This window comes from Balaenoptera ricei, chromosome 11 (assembly GCF_028023285.1).
Source record: "Balaenoptera ricei isolate mBalRic1 chromosome 11, mBalRic1.hap2, whole genome shotgun sequence".
Lineage (NCBI taxonomy): Eukaryota > Metazoa > Chordata > Mammalia > Artiodactyla > Balaenopteridae > Balaenoptera > Balaenoptera ricei.
Genome location: NC_082649.1, coordinates 39,691,831 through 39,705,350, shown reverse-complemented (window position 1 = coordinate 39,705,350; position 13,520 = coordinate 39,691,831). Strand labels below are relative to the sequence as shown.

General features: G+C 52.3%; 1 protein-coding gene across 8 annotated transcripts in view; it reads left to right on the top strand.

Annotated features, from left to right (window-relative positions):
- Positions 1 to 4,155: 4,155 nt before the first annotated feature.
- The window catches only part of SCUBE3 (signal peptide, CUB domain and EGF like domain containing 3), a 37,245-nt gene continuing 27,880 nt past the window's right edge, over positions 4,156 to 13,520 (top strand). For 5 of the 8 annotated variants that reach the window (XM_059938865.1, XM_059938863.1, XM_059938868.1 and 2 more), the window contains exon 1: positions 4,156 to 4,786. In XM_059938865.1, the coding sequence (XP_059794848.1) occupies positions 4,702 to 4,786 (85 nt within the window). In that variant the 5' untranslated portion in view covers positions 4,156 to 4,701. Of the gene's footprint in view, positions 4,787 to 13,197; positions 13,226 to 13,520 lie in introns of those variants that run through there. The other 3 variants (XM_059938864.1, XM_059938860.1, XM_059938867.1) reach the window with 2 other exon arrangements.

The window sequence follows — 13,520 nt, the reverse complement described above, 5'->3', positions numbered from 1 at the left end:
AAGGAGCACTGATCCAGGAGTCAGAAGTCAGGGGAGACATGGATTCTGCTTCTAGCTTTGCCTCTTTAATATGTCGTGTGACCGAGGGCAGTCATGTGACCTCTCATCATTAGACAAGTTGATGGCTAAAGTCTTCTGAAATTTTACTCCTGTATGAGCCTCCGGAGTAAGGGTACTGTCCTCTTATCTCTTGTATGGGAAGGGGCTGGTCTGCCCCAAATGATTAAACTGTAACGGTAGCAAGAATGTTTGTTTTCAGAGGAGGCAGAATAGAGAATGGAGAGGGTATACACATTTCAGAGTCAAGCCTGGGCCCCAAGTCCTGGCTTTGTTCCTTCTTAGTCGGTCATCCGGGCAGGTTGACCTTACTTTAGCCTCAGTTTTCCCAACAACAAAATGAGGATAACAATTCTTGCCTGATTGGCTAGTGGTGGAGTGTCTGGCACATAGAAAAGCACTGAGTAAATGGTAGCATGCGCTCTAATTTGTGTCTCAGAGTGTCTGTGCCTTCTTAAGGCAGGATAGGAGGTGCAAGGTGGTTTGGAAAGAGGGGTTCCGGAGCTACTCTACCTGGTAGGTAAGTTTCCTTCCAACTTTCCAATTTGGAAGTGCTGCGGACAAGGGCAGTGTGCTGGAATGCATGGCATTTTTGGAACCTTCTCAGTAGGAATGTGTGACAGACAGGAACCTATGGAGGGTGGTGAGACTCGAGCCCAGTTAGCTGCACTCATACCCAGCTGCGTCAAACTCTGGCCTGGGACAAGACTGCTCCTTCCCAGGCACTACTATACCTTTACCATCAAACACTGGTGGCCTTTGTTCCTTCTGAGAAGTAGTGGAAATAACAACAATAGCCACCACCTATTGAATGCCTACTATGTGCCAGGGCTTTTCCATTCATTATCTCATTTAATTAACACCTTAACCCTATGAGGTTTTTATTCCCTTTGTCATAAGAGAAAACTGAAGCTCGCTGAGACTGAGTAATTTATCTGAGTCACACAACTGAGATTTGAACTGCAGTTTTATTTTACTCTAGGGCCCATGTAGTTAAACAGTGATTTACGCCTCACTTATGAGGTTGTATGAGCATACCCATTTTCTAGATGAGAAAGCTGAGGCTCAGAGAAATGAAATAAATCACCCAAAATAGATAGATGGCTGGGAAATGGTAGGGCCCGACATTGAACTTGGGGTAGTGTTGTTTCAATATGTACATGTTCTCCGTTAAGACTATAATTTCCTGTCAAGATAGAAGCACTGGCTTCATTTTACAGGTAGCTCAGGAGCAGAGAGAAAAAGCAAAGCCTCATGGAAGGAGACTTGGCAGGGGAGGTGAAGTCCCCAAATGTGACAGAGCCCTGGCAGAGGTGTCCTTAGAAGCAGGATCAGAACCAAGATGTATTGGCTATGGGCCCCCCAGCCCCGTCCTCTCCCTAGACATTTGCAAGAGAAATTAGAACCAAGTGAATGTCAGAGGTCTCCCTGAAGGAAAGTAAAGCCCCGAAGCAAACTGCCACCTGAGGTGAGTGTGGGAGGCCTAGAGAACGCAGGGACATTTTGCCCCCACCAGTATGGCATGTGCTGCTGCTTTTGTAATAGCGCTTGCAAGAGCCATCTCATTATTCCTTCCTTGTCATCTTCCTGAGTCCCTATCTGGTTGTGAGTCCCTGCAGAAGTGGACAGGGCATAGGGCAATGTGACCCACACCCCAGTTCACAGTACCCTGGTGATATAAGACTGTTTCTGCTCCTATAGAATCCTCTGAAGGGCTGAGGGTACCAGATTGGATGGTGGGGAGCAGGGCAGGGAACTGCCTCTTCTGCCTAGATGTGGAGAAAACTCACCTTCCTAGAGGAGCAGAGGAGACGATCAGAGGAAAATGAGGGGAAAAAAGGAAACTAGAGTAAAAGACACTGAGTGTCCCAGAGATATAGCGGCTAAGGTGAGGCCAACCACTCTCCCACCACCCGCTCCCCCCCACAAGCCAGGGCAATGTCCACATTCAGAGGACCAGGAAATCATGCTGAACTGGAGAGAAGGTCTGAGTTAACCTATTAATCAGCCCATACAGAATCCTCAATGCCCACCTCACCTGTGGTTTAGAGGGTGGGCAGGAGCCCTCCTCCCTAGGGACCCAGAGGACCTCACACCAGTGCCCAAAGCAAGGCAGAGACAAAGCAAGCACAGTGCAATCTCCCTTCCCTGCCTTGGGGGAGCTAATCAGCTCTCTGTGCCCCCATGTTGATCTGGCACCGTCTGGCAACCTCCAATTCTTTTTCTTTCTTTTTTTTTAACCCCTCTCCTGTTTGGGGCAGAGAGGATGGCAGGTTTGCACTTGTCCTCTAGCCCTACACATAATTGGTGGCAGCAGGCAAAGCTGCTTCAAGGGGAGGGGTTTGCCAATGTAATGAAGGAGGGAGGGAGTCCTAGAGTGACAGGGCTGAAAGGGACTTCAGAGATCATCTGACCCAACCTTTTGTGGCCTCCACACCATTCCCATGGTCTATGTGCTCCCATCCCAACCGTCATCTCTCATGCCATGCAGTGGTTCCCAAGGCCTCCTTCCCCAGACTTCTTAAGGGCACTGTCTCCTTCCCATCACTGAGCTAACCCGCCGTCTTGTTTTCTAGATGAGGACACTGAGGCCCACTGAGGTGTGACTTGCCCAAAGGTAATCTTTGTCCCAGGATAGAACCAGGACGAGAAACCCAAATGCCCGAGTCTGTTTGCATCCTCCTACTCTTCCACTCAATCCCTAGAGGAGGAAGGGCTCAGTTCTTCTCCCTGGGGGTTAAGGAAGCCTCTGACAAAGCAGAGCTGTCACGCCAGCTGATGTGGGCTGTCAGTGTCAAGGGTCTAAGAACTGAGTTATTTTCAGGGGGAGCCCGGTCATTGTCCCTTCCTCCTGGGTACCCTGAGGGCTCTCTGAGGTTAGTCTGTGTCCCAAAGGTCTCTTCCCTGCAGAAGATTGGCTCTGAAGCATAAGTAGCTGGCTGGGGCCTGGCAGTCTCATTCTTACCAAAGCTCCATACTCCAAGAAAGCTCTCACCACCTTTCAAGAGGTCCTTCATCTTTCCGCTAGAATGGAAGGAGAGAAGATGCAGAGCTGGTAAATGCGTCAGGAGGTGTCGTCCACGGTTCAGGGACACTGCTCCTTTGGCACACTTTGCCCCTATTTTTAAAAATATGGTTTATCTTTCCTTTTCTGCTCCTGCAAGTTGGAAGGATGAAGGCTTAAGAATGTTCTGGTGGGGACTACATCTTGAAGGTGGGAGGGCAGGTATGGAGGAGAATGTTGTGCATATCTTTGGGTCTCTGTGTTTACACACATAGACAGATTTCTGCGGGTTAGCTTTTGCCCCTGTGCTGAGCGCATGAGAGTGTTTTTTATACATAAACCCAGGTCTATACGGGTAGGGTGCCGGGTGGGCTACCTCCGAGGCCTTAACTGTAAGGGAGTCTGCCCTGGAGCTGGCAGTTTCAGCTGGAGAAAGGCTACTTTCTTCCTGGTCCTCAATTAAAGTGGACTCGGCACTACGAATGGGGACTGAGTCCTGAGGGTGTGGGGTCTGTGGTGGAGGTGAGAGTTGGGAGGGCGTAACTCGACCCGCTGTCGGAGCCGCTCTCAGTTTTTCGAGGTCCCGTGTGGCTGTGTCCCGCGTGTCGGGCTGTGTCGGCGGGCGAGCCTGAGTGCCCGTCCGGTCTAGCCCAGCCTCCCCGACACCCTTCACTCTCTTTGTCTCCTCTTGTAGGTGTGAGTGCAAACCTGCGTCGCGCAGCCCTCATCGCGTGCGAGCGCGGGGGCGCACCCTAGCTCCCCCACTCTTTCCGCCGGTAGACAGGACGAGCGGGAGCCGGGTACTGTTTGGTCTGGAGCCGAGCGGTGCTTGCATTGATCCATTGATTGTGCGCGGTCTGCGCCTGACCTCCCTGCTCCCGGGGAAGCCGTCTCCATGGAGACCGGGCCCGCTCCCCCAGCGCCGGATTGTAAATTCCTCCAGGCAGCGGCCCGGCAGCCTGGGGAGGGGGCCGCCGCGCCCGGGCGCGCAGGGGGAGCGGCCGCCGCGCCGAGGCCCCATTTGAAAGAAAAAAGGGCACGGAAAAGGAGGTGGTGGAGGAGGAGGAGGAGGAGGGGGGGGAGGAGGAAGAAAACGAAAAGGAGCGAGGAGAGGAGGAGAAAGAGGAGGAGGAGAAAGGCGAAGAAAAAGAGACGGAGCCTGAGAGAAGGAGAAAGAGCGAGAGAGGAAGAAAGAGAGGCAGAAAGGGCGTGTTTCTGGCGCTGCGTTTCCCCTCCCCTTTCTCAGGTCCCTCGCTCGGGCTCTGCGCGCTCTCCGCTGCAGCTCTCTCCAGGCGAAGCTGGGAATTGGGTGGGATTATACGGAGCAGCCCCGCCGCCGCCGCTAGCCGAGCCGGGCTTGGAGAGGGCGGGGGCTCCCCTCCGTCAGCGGCGCCGGGCGCCCCCAGCCTCGTCGCGCTCTCCGCCTCGCTCTCCCCGGCGTCGGGCCGGGAGAAGCCGGCAGCATCGGGAGCCTCTCGCCAAGGGCGCCGCGGTCCGCGCCCCGCGCCCGCACCCCCCGGCCCGGCCCCGGCGGGGCACCCCCTCCCCTTCCCCCTACGGCGCGCGGGGGCCCAGCCCGCTTCCGCCCTCCCCGGGCCGCGAGACCGACCCCGGCCGCCCGGCCGCCCGTAGCTTCAGCCATGGGCTCGGGGCGCGTGCCCGGGCTCTGCCTGCTAGTCCTGCTGGTCCACGCCCGCGCCGCCCAGCACAGCAAAGCCGTGCAAGGTAAGGAAGGAGGGGCGCGCGGGCGCCGGGCTGCCTGGGCTGCAGGGCCCGAGGGCGGGGGCGCGATTTCCGAGGGGCAGGGCAGGTGCTGGGAGGCGTGCTGCTGTCAGGAGCGGGCACTGTGCACCCGCACTCCTCGGCTGGGGGCCTGACCTCTGGGCGCTGCGCCCCAGGCGAAAGGCTGGAGGAGCCAGGGGCGGTACGGGTGAATGAGAAGTTTGGGGAGCCCTGGGCAGAAGTGACCACGCATCTCAGAATTCTGCCCGACTTCATTGCCACCCCAGCATCCTCCAAAGACTTCTTGTCCTCCAAAAGTATGAGAGAGAATCTTCTCTCCTCTCAAACATTGTCAGAAAACTTAAGTTCTGGCCTGGACAGACTGAAAGAATGAAAACTTTTTCAGCCATGCTATATTTCTTCCCCTCACCCCCAATCCTCAAAGTTAAACAGAAATTTCGAAGTTGTCTTATCAGAAAAATGTTAAACAAAAATAGGATCTTTTAAGGAAAACCAAAAAACCAACTGTCTCCCTCTGGATGGTAGGGGGCTGAAGAAGAAAAGAAAATTTCTGTGACTCTGGCTCCCGGCAAGAATGTCGCATTTCTGCCTCTTTGGGGGGAAATCTCTTTCGTCTTGCATGGCTTTCATTTCTTATCATAATATTTATTTATTAAGGCCTTGGGTTTCCAATTCCATTTAAATCCAGGTCAGAATTGCATTAAAATAACAAAGTAAAATTCCAGGCTGGGGAGCTCTGACAGATCCCTCTAGGAATTAGAGAGAGACAGGGAGGCCCTCCCGCCCCCATCCCTGACCCCAGGCTCATTGCCTGGCCAGTCCCAAGGCTGTGCTGGCAGAAACCAGGCTGGTGGGCTACAGTTCTCTTGGGGACAGACTCCCCTCCCCCTTGACCTCCTGCTGCACCCTTCCCCCATCGAGTCCTCACCCAGGAAGAGATTTGTATGGACAAAAAGAAAATTCCTCCTGCCACAGCTTTGCCCAGGAGAATATGATTCTGCCTATTGTCCTAGGGGCTCCTTGAAGCCAAGTTGGGGTGTGGAGGTGGCTGGGCCACCAGGGAAAGTTGAACTTGGAAGTTGGGGAAGTCTGAGTCTCTGGCAGTCGGGTCGCTGTGTCCTGGAGCCTGAGCCCTTGGCTCGTAAGCCGCTCTGTGTCCTGGATGGGCTCCCACTCTCTTAAAAGGAAGGTGCTATATCAGTGCCATCCTCTTCTCCCCAAGCACTGCCTCTTCAACTACCCCCTTCCTCCTCCAACCTGTCCTTTAACAGAACCAAAACACTGGAGACCCTGGGCTGTCAAATACCAGACCCCACCCCCACCCCTTCCAACCCCAAACTGCCTCTTCTCTAGTCCTGGTTCCAGACAGCTCACTACCACTGCCACCCCCAGGCTGGGAGTAGCCCCTCTCCCACTGTGGATTTGTTTGTGTTTTCATAAACAAAGGTGGCTTTTGTAGTGCATGCTGACTAACTCATAACAGGGAATTAGCTAGGGAGTTTAGTCTGAAGGAAGGAACAGATTTCATGCAGTAATCTAGAGACGAGATAAGGGCCCCTTTCAAGTTGAAGCCAGTGTCTGTAGTGGCCTAGTGAGGCTGGGGCCAAAAGGAGGAGCAAGCAGTATATTCAGGGGGGGTTTGTGGGGCAGATGGAGACTCCGAGAAGGGACAGGTGCCATCAAACCAAGGCTTTCAAGCCTGAGAGATCAACCTATCCTTCAGGGACAGAGGGACTCAGAATCTCTCAGAGGTACTTCAGGGCTCCCTCTTGCATTTCATCCTGCTGCTGCTGTGGGAAATGCAGCCAGAGTGGAGGCCCTGCCCTCAAGGAACTTACAGACTATAGTTTTGCCCACTGCTTATCTCACATTCGAGCCACACTTGCTCTGCCTGGGCTGCAGTTAGCTTTGCATCTTCCTTCCTTTTGATCCCTGAGTCTAGCTGGGCGTAGATTCCAAGCCTGTTGTTTCAGCTACCTTTAACCCTACTATTCAGGAAATTTATCAACCTGGTCTTCTAGAGTTGCCTCACAACAGGTTTGCTGGGGTAGGGGGACATCTCTGGTCCCAAATCTGCAGGCCAATGTTGCAGGAAGGACAAGTATTGACCGGGCAGGGCAGCCTTACCCGTAGACGGTGCTGTGGACATTCCTTGCTCTCAGACATATCTCCAAGGTATCGCCAGTGCCAGAAGGTGTGCTTTGAATGCCACATGCTTTTAAATGAAGCTCTAGCAAGTCTTTAAAATACCAATAACCTTGGTAAGTATCTTGCCAAGAGTTACTATCGCACTGGGGATATCTGGGCCTCTGTCCCTTTTCTCCAGAGATTCACCAGGGGAGAACCAAAGTGGTGTGGAATGGAGAGGAGGGGAGGGACGCAGAAGGGAGCCCTGAGTATGCAGGTGTGTGTGTGTGTGTGTGTGAGGTTTACCACGATCACGCACAGGTGACATAGCTGGTGTATGTCTCTGTTGTGACTTAGTTGTTAAGCATGTATACGGATGTTTTAGTGTCTTTGAGAACTGTGTGTGTGACTGGGAATGAGTGAGCATGAGGGTACATGATTCTGAGTGTTTTTCAAGTGCCTGTCTGTGTATTTTAAAGTAGACAGACTGGATAACCAGGATAATTGTTAACTTAAAAGCATTAATTTGCTTTGTTTTTTTTGGGGGGGGGGTGGTGTGCAGCAGTGGTTAAAAAGACCTAATCCTTGCATGGAGCTCAGGTTACAGCTGAATGAAAAGGTCTCCTGGCCTCCTGGGGAAAACTTGTCCCCAGGGCCGGCTGGGAGAGCCAGCCTGGCCATTTAGTTTACCTGGTTGTTTCCTCTCCTCATTAGGGCTAGAATTTTGATACAGTCGTATATTTAGAGTTTCCAAGTAACACCATCCCTGGGACTGAGAGCGTTCATCTGGCAGCAGACAGTGTCTCTCTGTCTCGATGCGTCTCTCCGGGTCTCTGTCTGGGTGTATATGTGTGTGTCTCTCTCTCTTTCCCCCACCCCTCTCTTCCTCTTTAATGTGGCCGTTTCCTTTCCTCCCCGCTTCCCTGGGCTCCTGTGGCCGGCTCTTACAGTGAGGGGACTGTTCCTCCTAGCCCCTCCCTCCAAAATATGAAATAAACCATAGCGGTGTCAGCGGGTGAGGGTGGCCCCGTGGGCAGCCGGCTATTGCCCGCGCCCCATCCGGGCCACACTGGGGAGAGAGAAGGAGAGGCAGCCTCCGCTCTTGGAGCCTGATCTTCCCTTTAAGCCTGACCCCCACCCCTCATTTTTCCAGAAGGGTGGAGAGGTGGGGGTGGACTGCTTAGCAATTCCTCAGGAATCCCTTTGACCTCTCTTCTGTCAGTGACATGTCCTCTAAGGGGGTGGGGAAAGCCTGGAGCCAGGGGAGAACTTTTCCCCTTTTCACCCTTCATCTCCCGAGTCTCTGCGGGGTGGAATGAGAGAGAGGGGACTAGAAGACACCGAGGCCAGAATTACTACGGGCAGAGAAAGAAGAAAGTTATCAGCACCCCTAAATGAGACTGTTTCCTGAAACCTTCAGGAATCTGAGCGCCTGAGAACCGGTTTGAGATGTAAGCAGCCGGGACCTGTCGTAAAAGGAGCCGGCCCTGGGTGTGAGTTTGGGAATGCGCGGTGTGCACTCACTGGGGCGTGTGAGCGTGCGTGTGCATGACTCAGGGTGTGTGAGTGTGTGGCCGTGCTCTGGTGAGAGGAAAAAGGAAGCAGGCAATGTGCATTTTGTTTTCATTGGAGAAGTAAAGAAGTGGAATGGCTTGATCCCGTGTCTTGAACTGAGCATGGGGGAAGGGAGTGGATGGCTTCAAACCGTCTTGAGAAGATGGAGGTAAAGAGCTTGCTGCCTGAACTAACCCCAGTCCCTGCCCCCGGCTCTGGTCCCTGCGTGTCAGGGTGTGGGCCTCCTTTGACGTCCCATACCCCTAGCACATGACCACTTATAAGAAAGAGTCCCTGTCAGGGCTGGAAACTGCAGAGTTACTCTGAGGCTGGCAGTACCCACAAGAGGCCCAGACCTGGGGACAGCTTCTTCAGGCTCAGTTATTAGACAGGAGTCTGGAAACAGAGGGACTGCCGGCCCTTGTGGGGAAAAGTGATACAACTGCCAACACAGGGATGTTTGAGGGGTAGAGGAGGTAGCTGCCTGGAGTAAGAGGGAACATGGACCCTCCCCTCCTCGTCCCCTTTGGCCCCTCTGTCACCAGACTGGCCACTCCCTTCTTTTCATGCCCACATACTGCCAGCCCCAAATGGCACAGGGTGGGAAGTATGGTAGGTACCAGTGGATTTAGGTAAATGCAGAGCCCGAGGGTTGGGGCCTCTGAGGAAATAACTGAAATTCTCTTCCTCACTTACGAAATGGACGAGAGTATCCGTAGGGTCCCTTTCAGCTCTGAGATTATGCATCTCTTCAAAATCCTTCCTGCTGAAGGTGGAAGACACTATAGCAAGCCCCAATCCTGCAGCTGGGGCTCCCCAGGCTTCTCGCCTGAATCTCGTGCCTTTTTCTCCCTGGGCCCTGCTTCACTCTTTCCTGCCCGAGTCTACGTCATGTGGCTACTCTTCCTTTCTCCACCCCCCCCCCCCCAACTTTCCTGGAGCCTCACATACCCGATAGCTCTTACCGTGTCCTTAAGTGGAGTATTTCCCCCTGGAAACAGCCCCTGTAGGACACGTGTGTGTTTCTGTGTGTGCGAATGTACATGTATCCAACAGCATTGGGAAGTAGAGCTGAAATGTTTGTGTCCTGGGAACTGAGTACTCTCTGGGCAAGGCCCCAGGGCCCCAGTTCTTGCCCCACACCATATAGTCTCAGTTTCCAAGAGTAACCCTCTCTATTGTGCTCCAACCTAGACATCTCCCCTTTTCAGACCAAGGCACCGTCTTGTAGTTGCCATTGGATTTTGCAATTTGGCCCTACAGGCAGAATGATGCCCCTTAAATAGGGTGCTGTGGCCCTCACTCTTACCTATGGTTTCCCTGTGGCTAGAACCATAGCCCTAGAGATAGATCTGTGGGGTGTGGATGTCAGAGCCCCAGGCCAGGGGCTATGTGCCTCTGGTCACTGATGGTAACAGCTGAGGACAGACCTGGGCAGGAGCTGCTGGGCTGGAGAGAGGATCCAGAATAAGGAAACAGATCTAAGGAATCCCTCCGAGAGGGTGGAGTGTCAGGATATGTGGGCTTGGGGGGAGCTGGGAGAAGGGGGGCGCTTAAAGGGTAGACCCTGGGGAGCAGGTTTACAGAGAGGACGTTTTTACAAGTTTCTAATTATATTTATTTGGAGTTTTCCTCTGGCGGTTTGAAGCTGTTAACAGCAGGAACCTGTATCCCTGGTGTTTGTTTTTGTTTCTAACCAGCTGCTTCGCCCAGCCTAGTGAATCCAAGGGCAGGAGACACCTGCCCGCTGCCGCACTGCCCACCCCTTCCTCACTGCAACTCTGTCTGCTCCCACCATGGTGCAACCACCCTCCTTCGCTGCCCACACACAGCCCTGCCCTCCTCCCTGCTGCCCCCGTGCCCGAAGCCTGGGAGCATCTGTATGCCTACTGCTGACTTCCTCCCAGGAACATCCGAATGTCAGTTTCAGGCCATTCCGTGGTTCCATAGTGGATGCTTGCTTCGTGCTGGACTAAGTGCTGAGTTGGGGTGGGGTGGGGGGGCGATGACAGCTAAGGCACGATTCCTCCCTCATAACGTTTATAAAAGACATTGTATACTGAGAGAACGCCAGACTGGGAGTCAGAAAACCTGAGTCCTGGCTGTACACTAGCTGTTTTCTCTTTCCCAAGATACTGTCTCTGGCGTGTTCCTCATCGATTCAGTGAGAGACAGGACTGTTTGAGAACCACATGAAATGGCCTACATGAAAGAACTTTGCATGCTTAATGGAATTATACATCATCTGACATCATCACTGTTTATCTTGTTATTTTTTCCCACCAATTTGGAGAGAGAAGACTGATCATCATGAAAAGGGAATGTGCCTCAGCCCACGGCCTGACTCCCTCTCCAGTATTCTGTTCTTTCCTCCCCACTCCCACTACCCTCTACCCTACCCATCCTCTAAACACCTCTGACTCAGGGCTGTTGGTTTAGTCCACACTGAAAGGGAGAAAATTCTTGTCCATTTAGGGGCACATTCACATAAGCAAGGAGCTGGATTAGGAATAAGATAGGACACTATCAAGTTCAGCCCTGCACCTCTCCAGTCACCAAGCACCAACTGCTTTTCCTGGCTCTTGAGTTGAGCAGGCTAAGCTTGTAGGAGAGGGAAGCGTACTTTTTTAAAAAGAACAAAGTACTCTGTCTCCTCTCCTTGGGGTCGTCTGTGTGGTTTCCTGGACTCTCTCCAGGCCGGTTCACCCCTGCCTAGGCTTTGTCCAGGCTGAGGATGGGCCCAGGCTCCAGCTGAGGTCACAGCCCAGTTCCAAATTGAGAAGACAGCCTGAGAAGCCAGAGCTGGGATGCCAGTCTCCAGCATGTGCACATACGGGTACCTGCATATGAGCAGATATGCACATATGCAGGTACACATACGTGCACATGCTGCAGGTTAGGGTGTCATGGCCAAAACCTGAGCTGGTTCTACTCTGGATGTTACTTGGATGTGGGAGGCAACATGGAAGAAAGGAGAGGGGAACTGACCAGGAGCAGCAATGGAACGTTGGCCCCTGGTGCCCTGTCCTGAAGGTGTTAGCACTGAGGCTGGGGAACGTCTGTCTGACAAGGATACTCTGAAGAGATGCCTGAGTAACCCCAGATAGCATCTGAAGACCCTGAGGACCTGTGTATTCTATAGGATTCCCTCTTATACTAGATTTGTTGGTCCCATCTCTTCTGGCTTCAGCACGACCAAATAGATGCCTTTAAGTGGGTATCTTACCATTTCTGAGTTACCAGTCTCTCTACCCTTAACTTAAAACTAAATTTGTTGGGACTGTCTTCTACCCAGCACAGTTGTGGGGTTACAGGAGAGAAAAGAAGTGAGCTTTTTCTCTGCAGTAACACAGAACAGGAAGGATGCCACAGTATGGACCTCATCCACTCACCCGCCAACCCATCCCTCTATCCGTGCATCCATCCATGCATCTGTTTAGCAAATATTTACTAAATGCTTTTAATATATTAGTCTGTCTTGATGAACTGGTTTGCAAGGCAGAAATAGAGACACAGATAGAGAACAAATGTATGGACACCAAGGGGGGAAGCGCGGGGGTGGGGGGGCGTGTGTGGGATGAACTGGGAGATTGGGATTGACATATATACACTAATATGTATAAAATAGATAACTAATAAGAACCTGCTGTATAGCACAAGGAATTCCACTTCTCTGTACAGTAGAACTAACCCAACATTGTAAAACAACTATACCCCAATTAAAAAAAAAAAAAAATATATATATATATATATATATGTAAGTCTGTCTTGTTCACTGCTGAATGCCCAGCACCTAGCACAGTGCTTGGCATGTTGCAAATGCTCAATAACTATTTGTTGAATGGTTAAATGAATATGCTCAACTCTATTCTAGCTGCTGTACAGGTTTCAAAGATTCAGAAGCCATGGCCTCAGGGAGCTCAGAGCTTCCGTAGGAAGATAATACACAGGAACCAAAAGTTAAGTAATGGTGTAAGGTAGCATGTGAGAGGCATCACAAGATAGCAGTTGGTCAGAGGATGAGAGAACCTGACAGTAAAAGCCTTCGGAGTTAAAGAAAAAGAGTAAATTAGAGAAAGCTGCACCAGTCAAAGGTAGCTTCCCAGCAGTGGCACCTACACTGGGTCCTCAATGATGGGTGAGGTTCGAAGGCATTTCAAGAGAGGAAAATAGAGGAATGAGGTAGACACAGCAAACATCCTGGGCTATCCTGGCTGGGCAAGAAGGATGCCACAGCCATGTGGGCACATGAGGACACCAAGCAAGCTCCTTTGGACCTTTGCATTGGGCCCAGCAAATTTGTCCACAACTACCCCTAGCCCCTCTGAGTAGTAAGGTGACAACTGTAGTAACATAGAGGTGGGGTAGACTCTACCTACGGGCGTCTGCTTCTCTGCAGCCTGCATTCCTGCTCATTTTCCCTGGTTATTCCAGAGCTGGACCTGGGCAAAATTTTGAAGCAGATAAAGTGTTTCCTTGGGGGTCCTCCTGCTTCCCTTTTAGGGTACACTTCCCCATCCTCAGAAGGGAATCTTAATGCTTAAGCCTGTGTTGTAATAATCCACCTTTTCTAGTCTGTCCTCTAACCCTCATATCCCCCGCCTCATCCCACCCCTCCTCCCTGTTTAGCAGAATTTATGCAGTGCTCTGTTAGGTGCTGAAGCAAATCCAGAAGAAACGTCAGATGGTGCTGGGAAAAGCTGCCGCCGTTACAGACCTGTGCATTCATGCCAGGAGAAGGTGAGGCAGGGAGGTCTTGGCTCATCTGTGGTGTCTTTGCAGCCACCACTCTCCCCTGATTCAGCTTGTGATCCAGGCCAGTGCCTGGGGTGGGGGAAAGGGCACAAAAGGACAGCCTTTACAGAGGATTGTGGAGGGCAGCTTTTCGGTTCCCAACTGTCCTCTCACCCACTTCACCTGCTGCTTGGGCAGTTCCCAGCATGGGCAGAGTAGGCAGTGACACAGATACCTTTAAGGATATGTCTCCCCCAAATTCCCTGTACCATCACGTGCTCCCCTAGTGCCGCATCTCCCC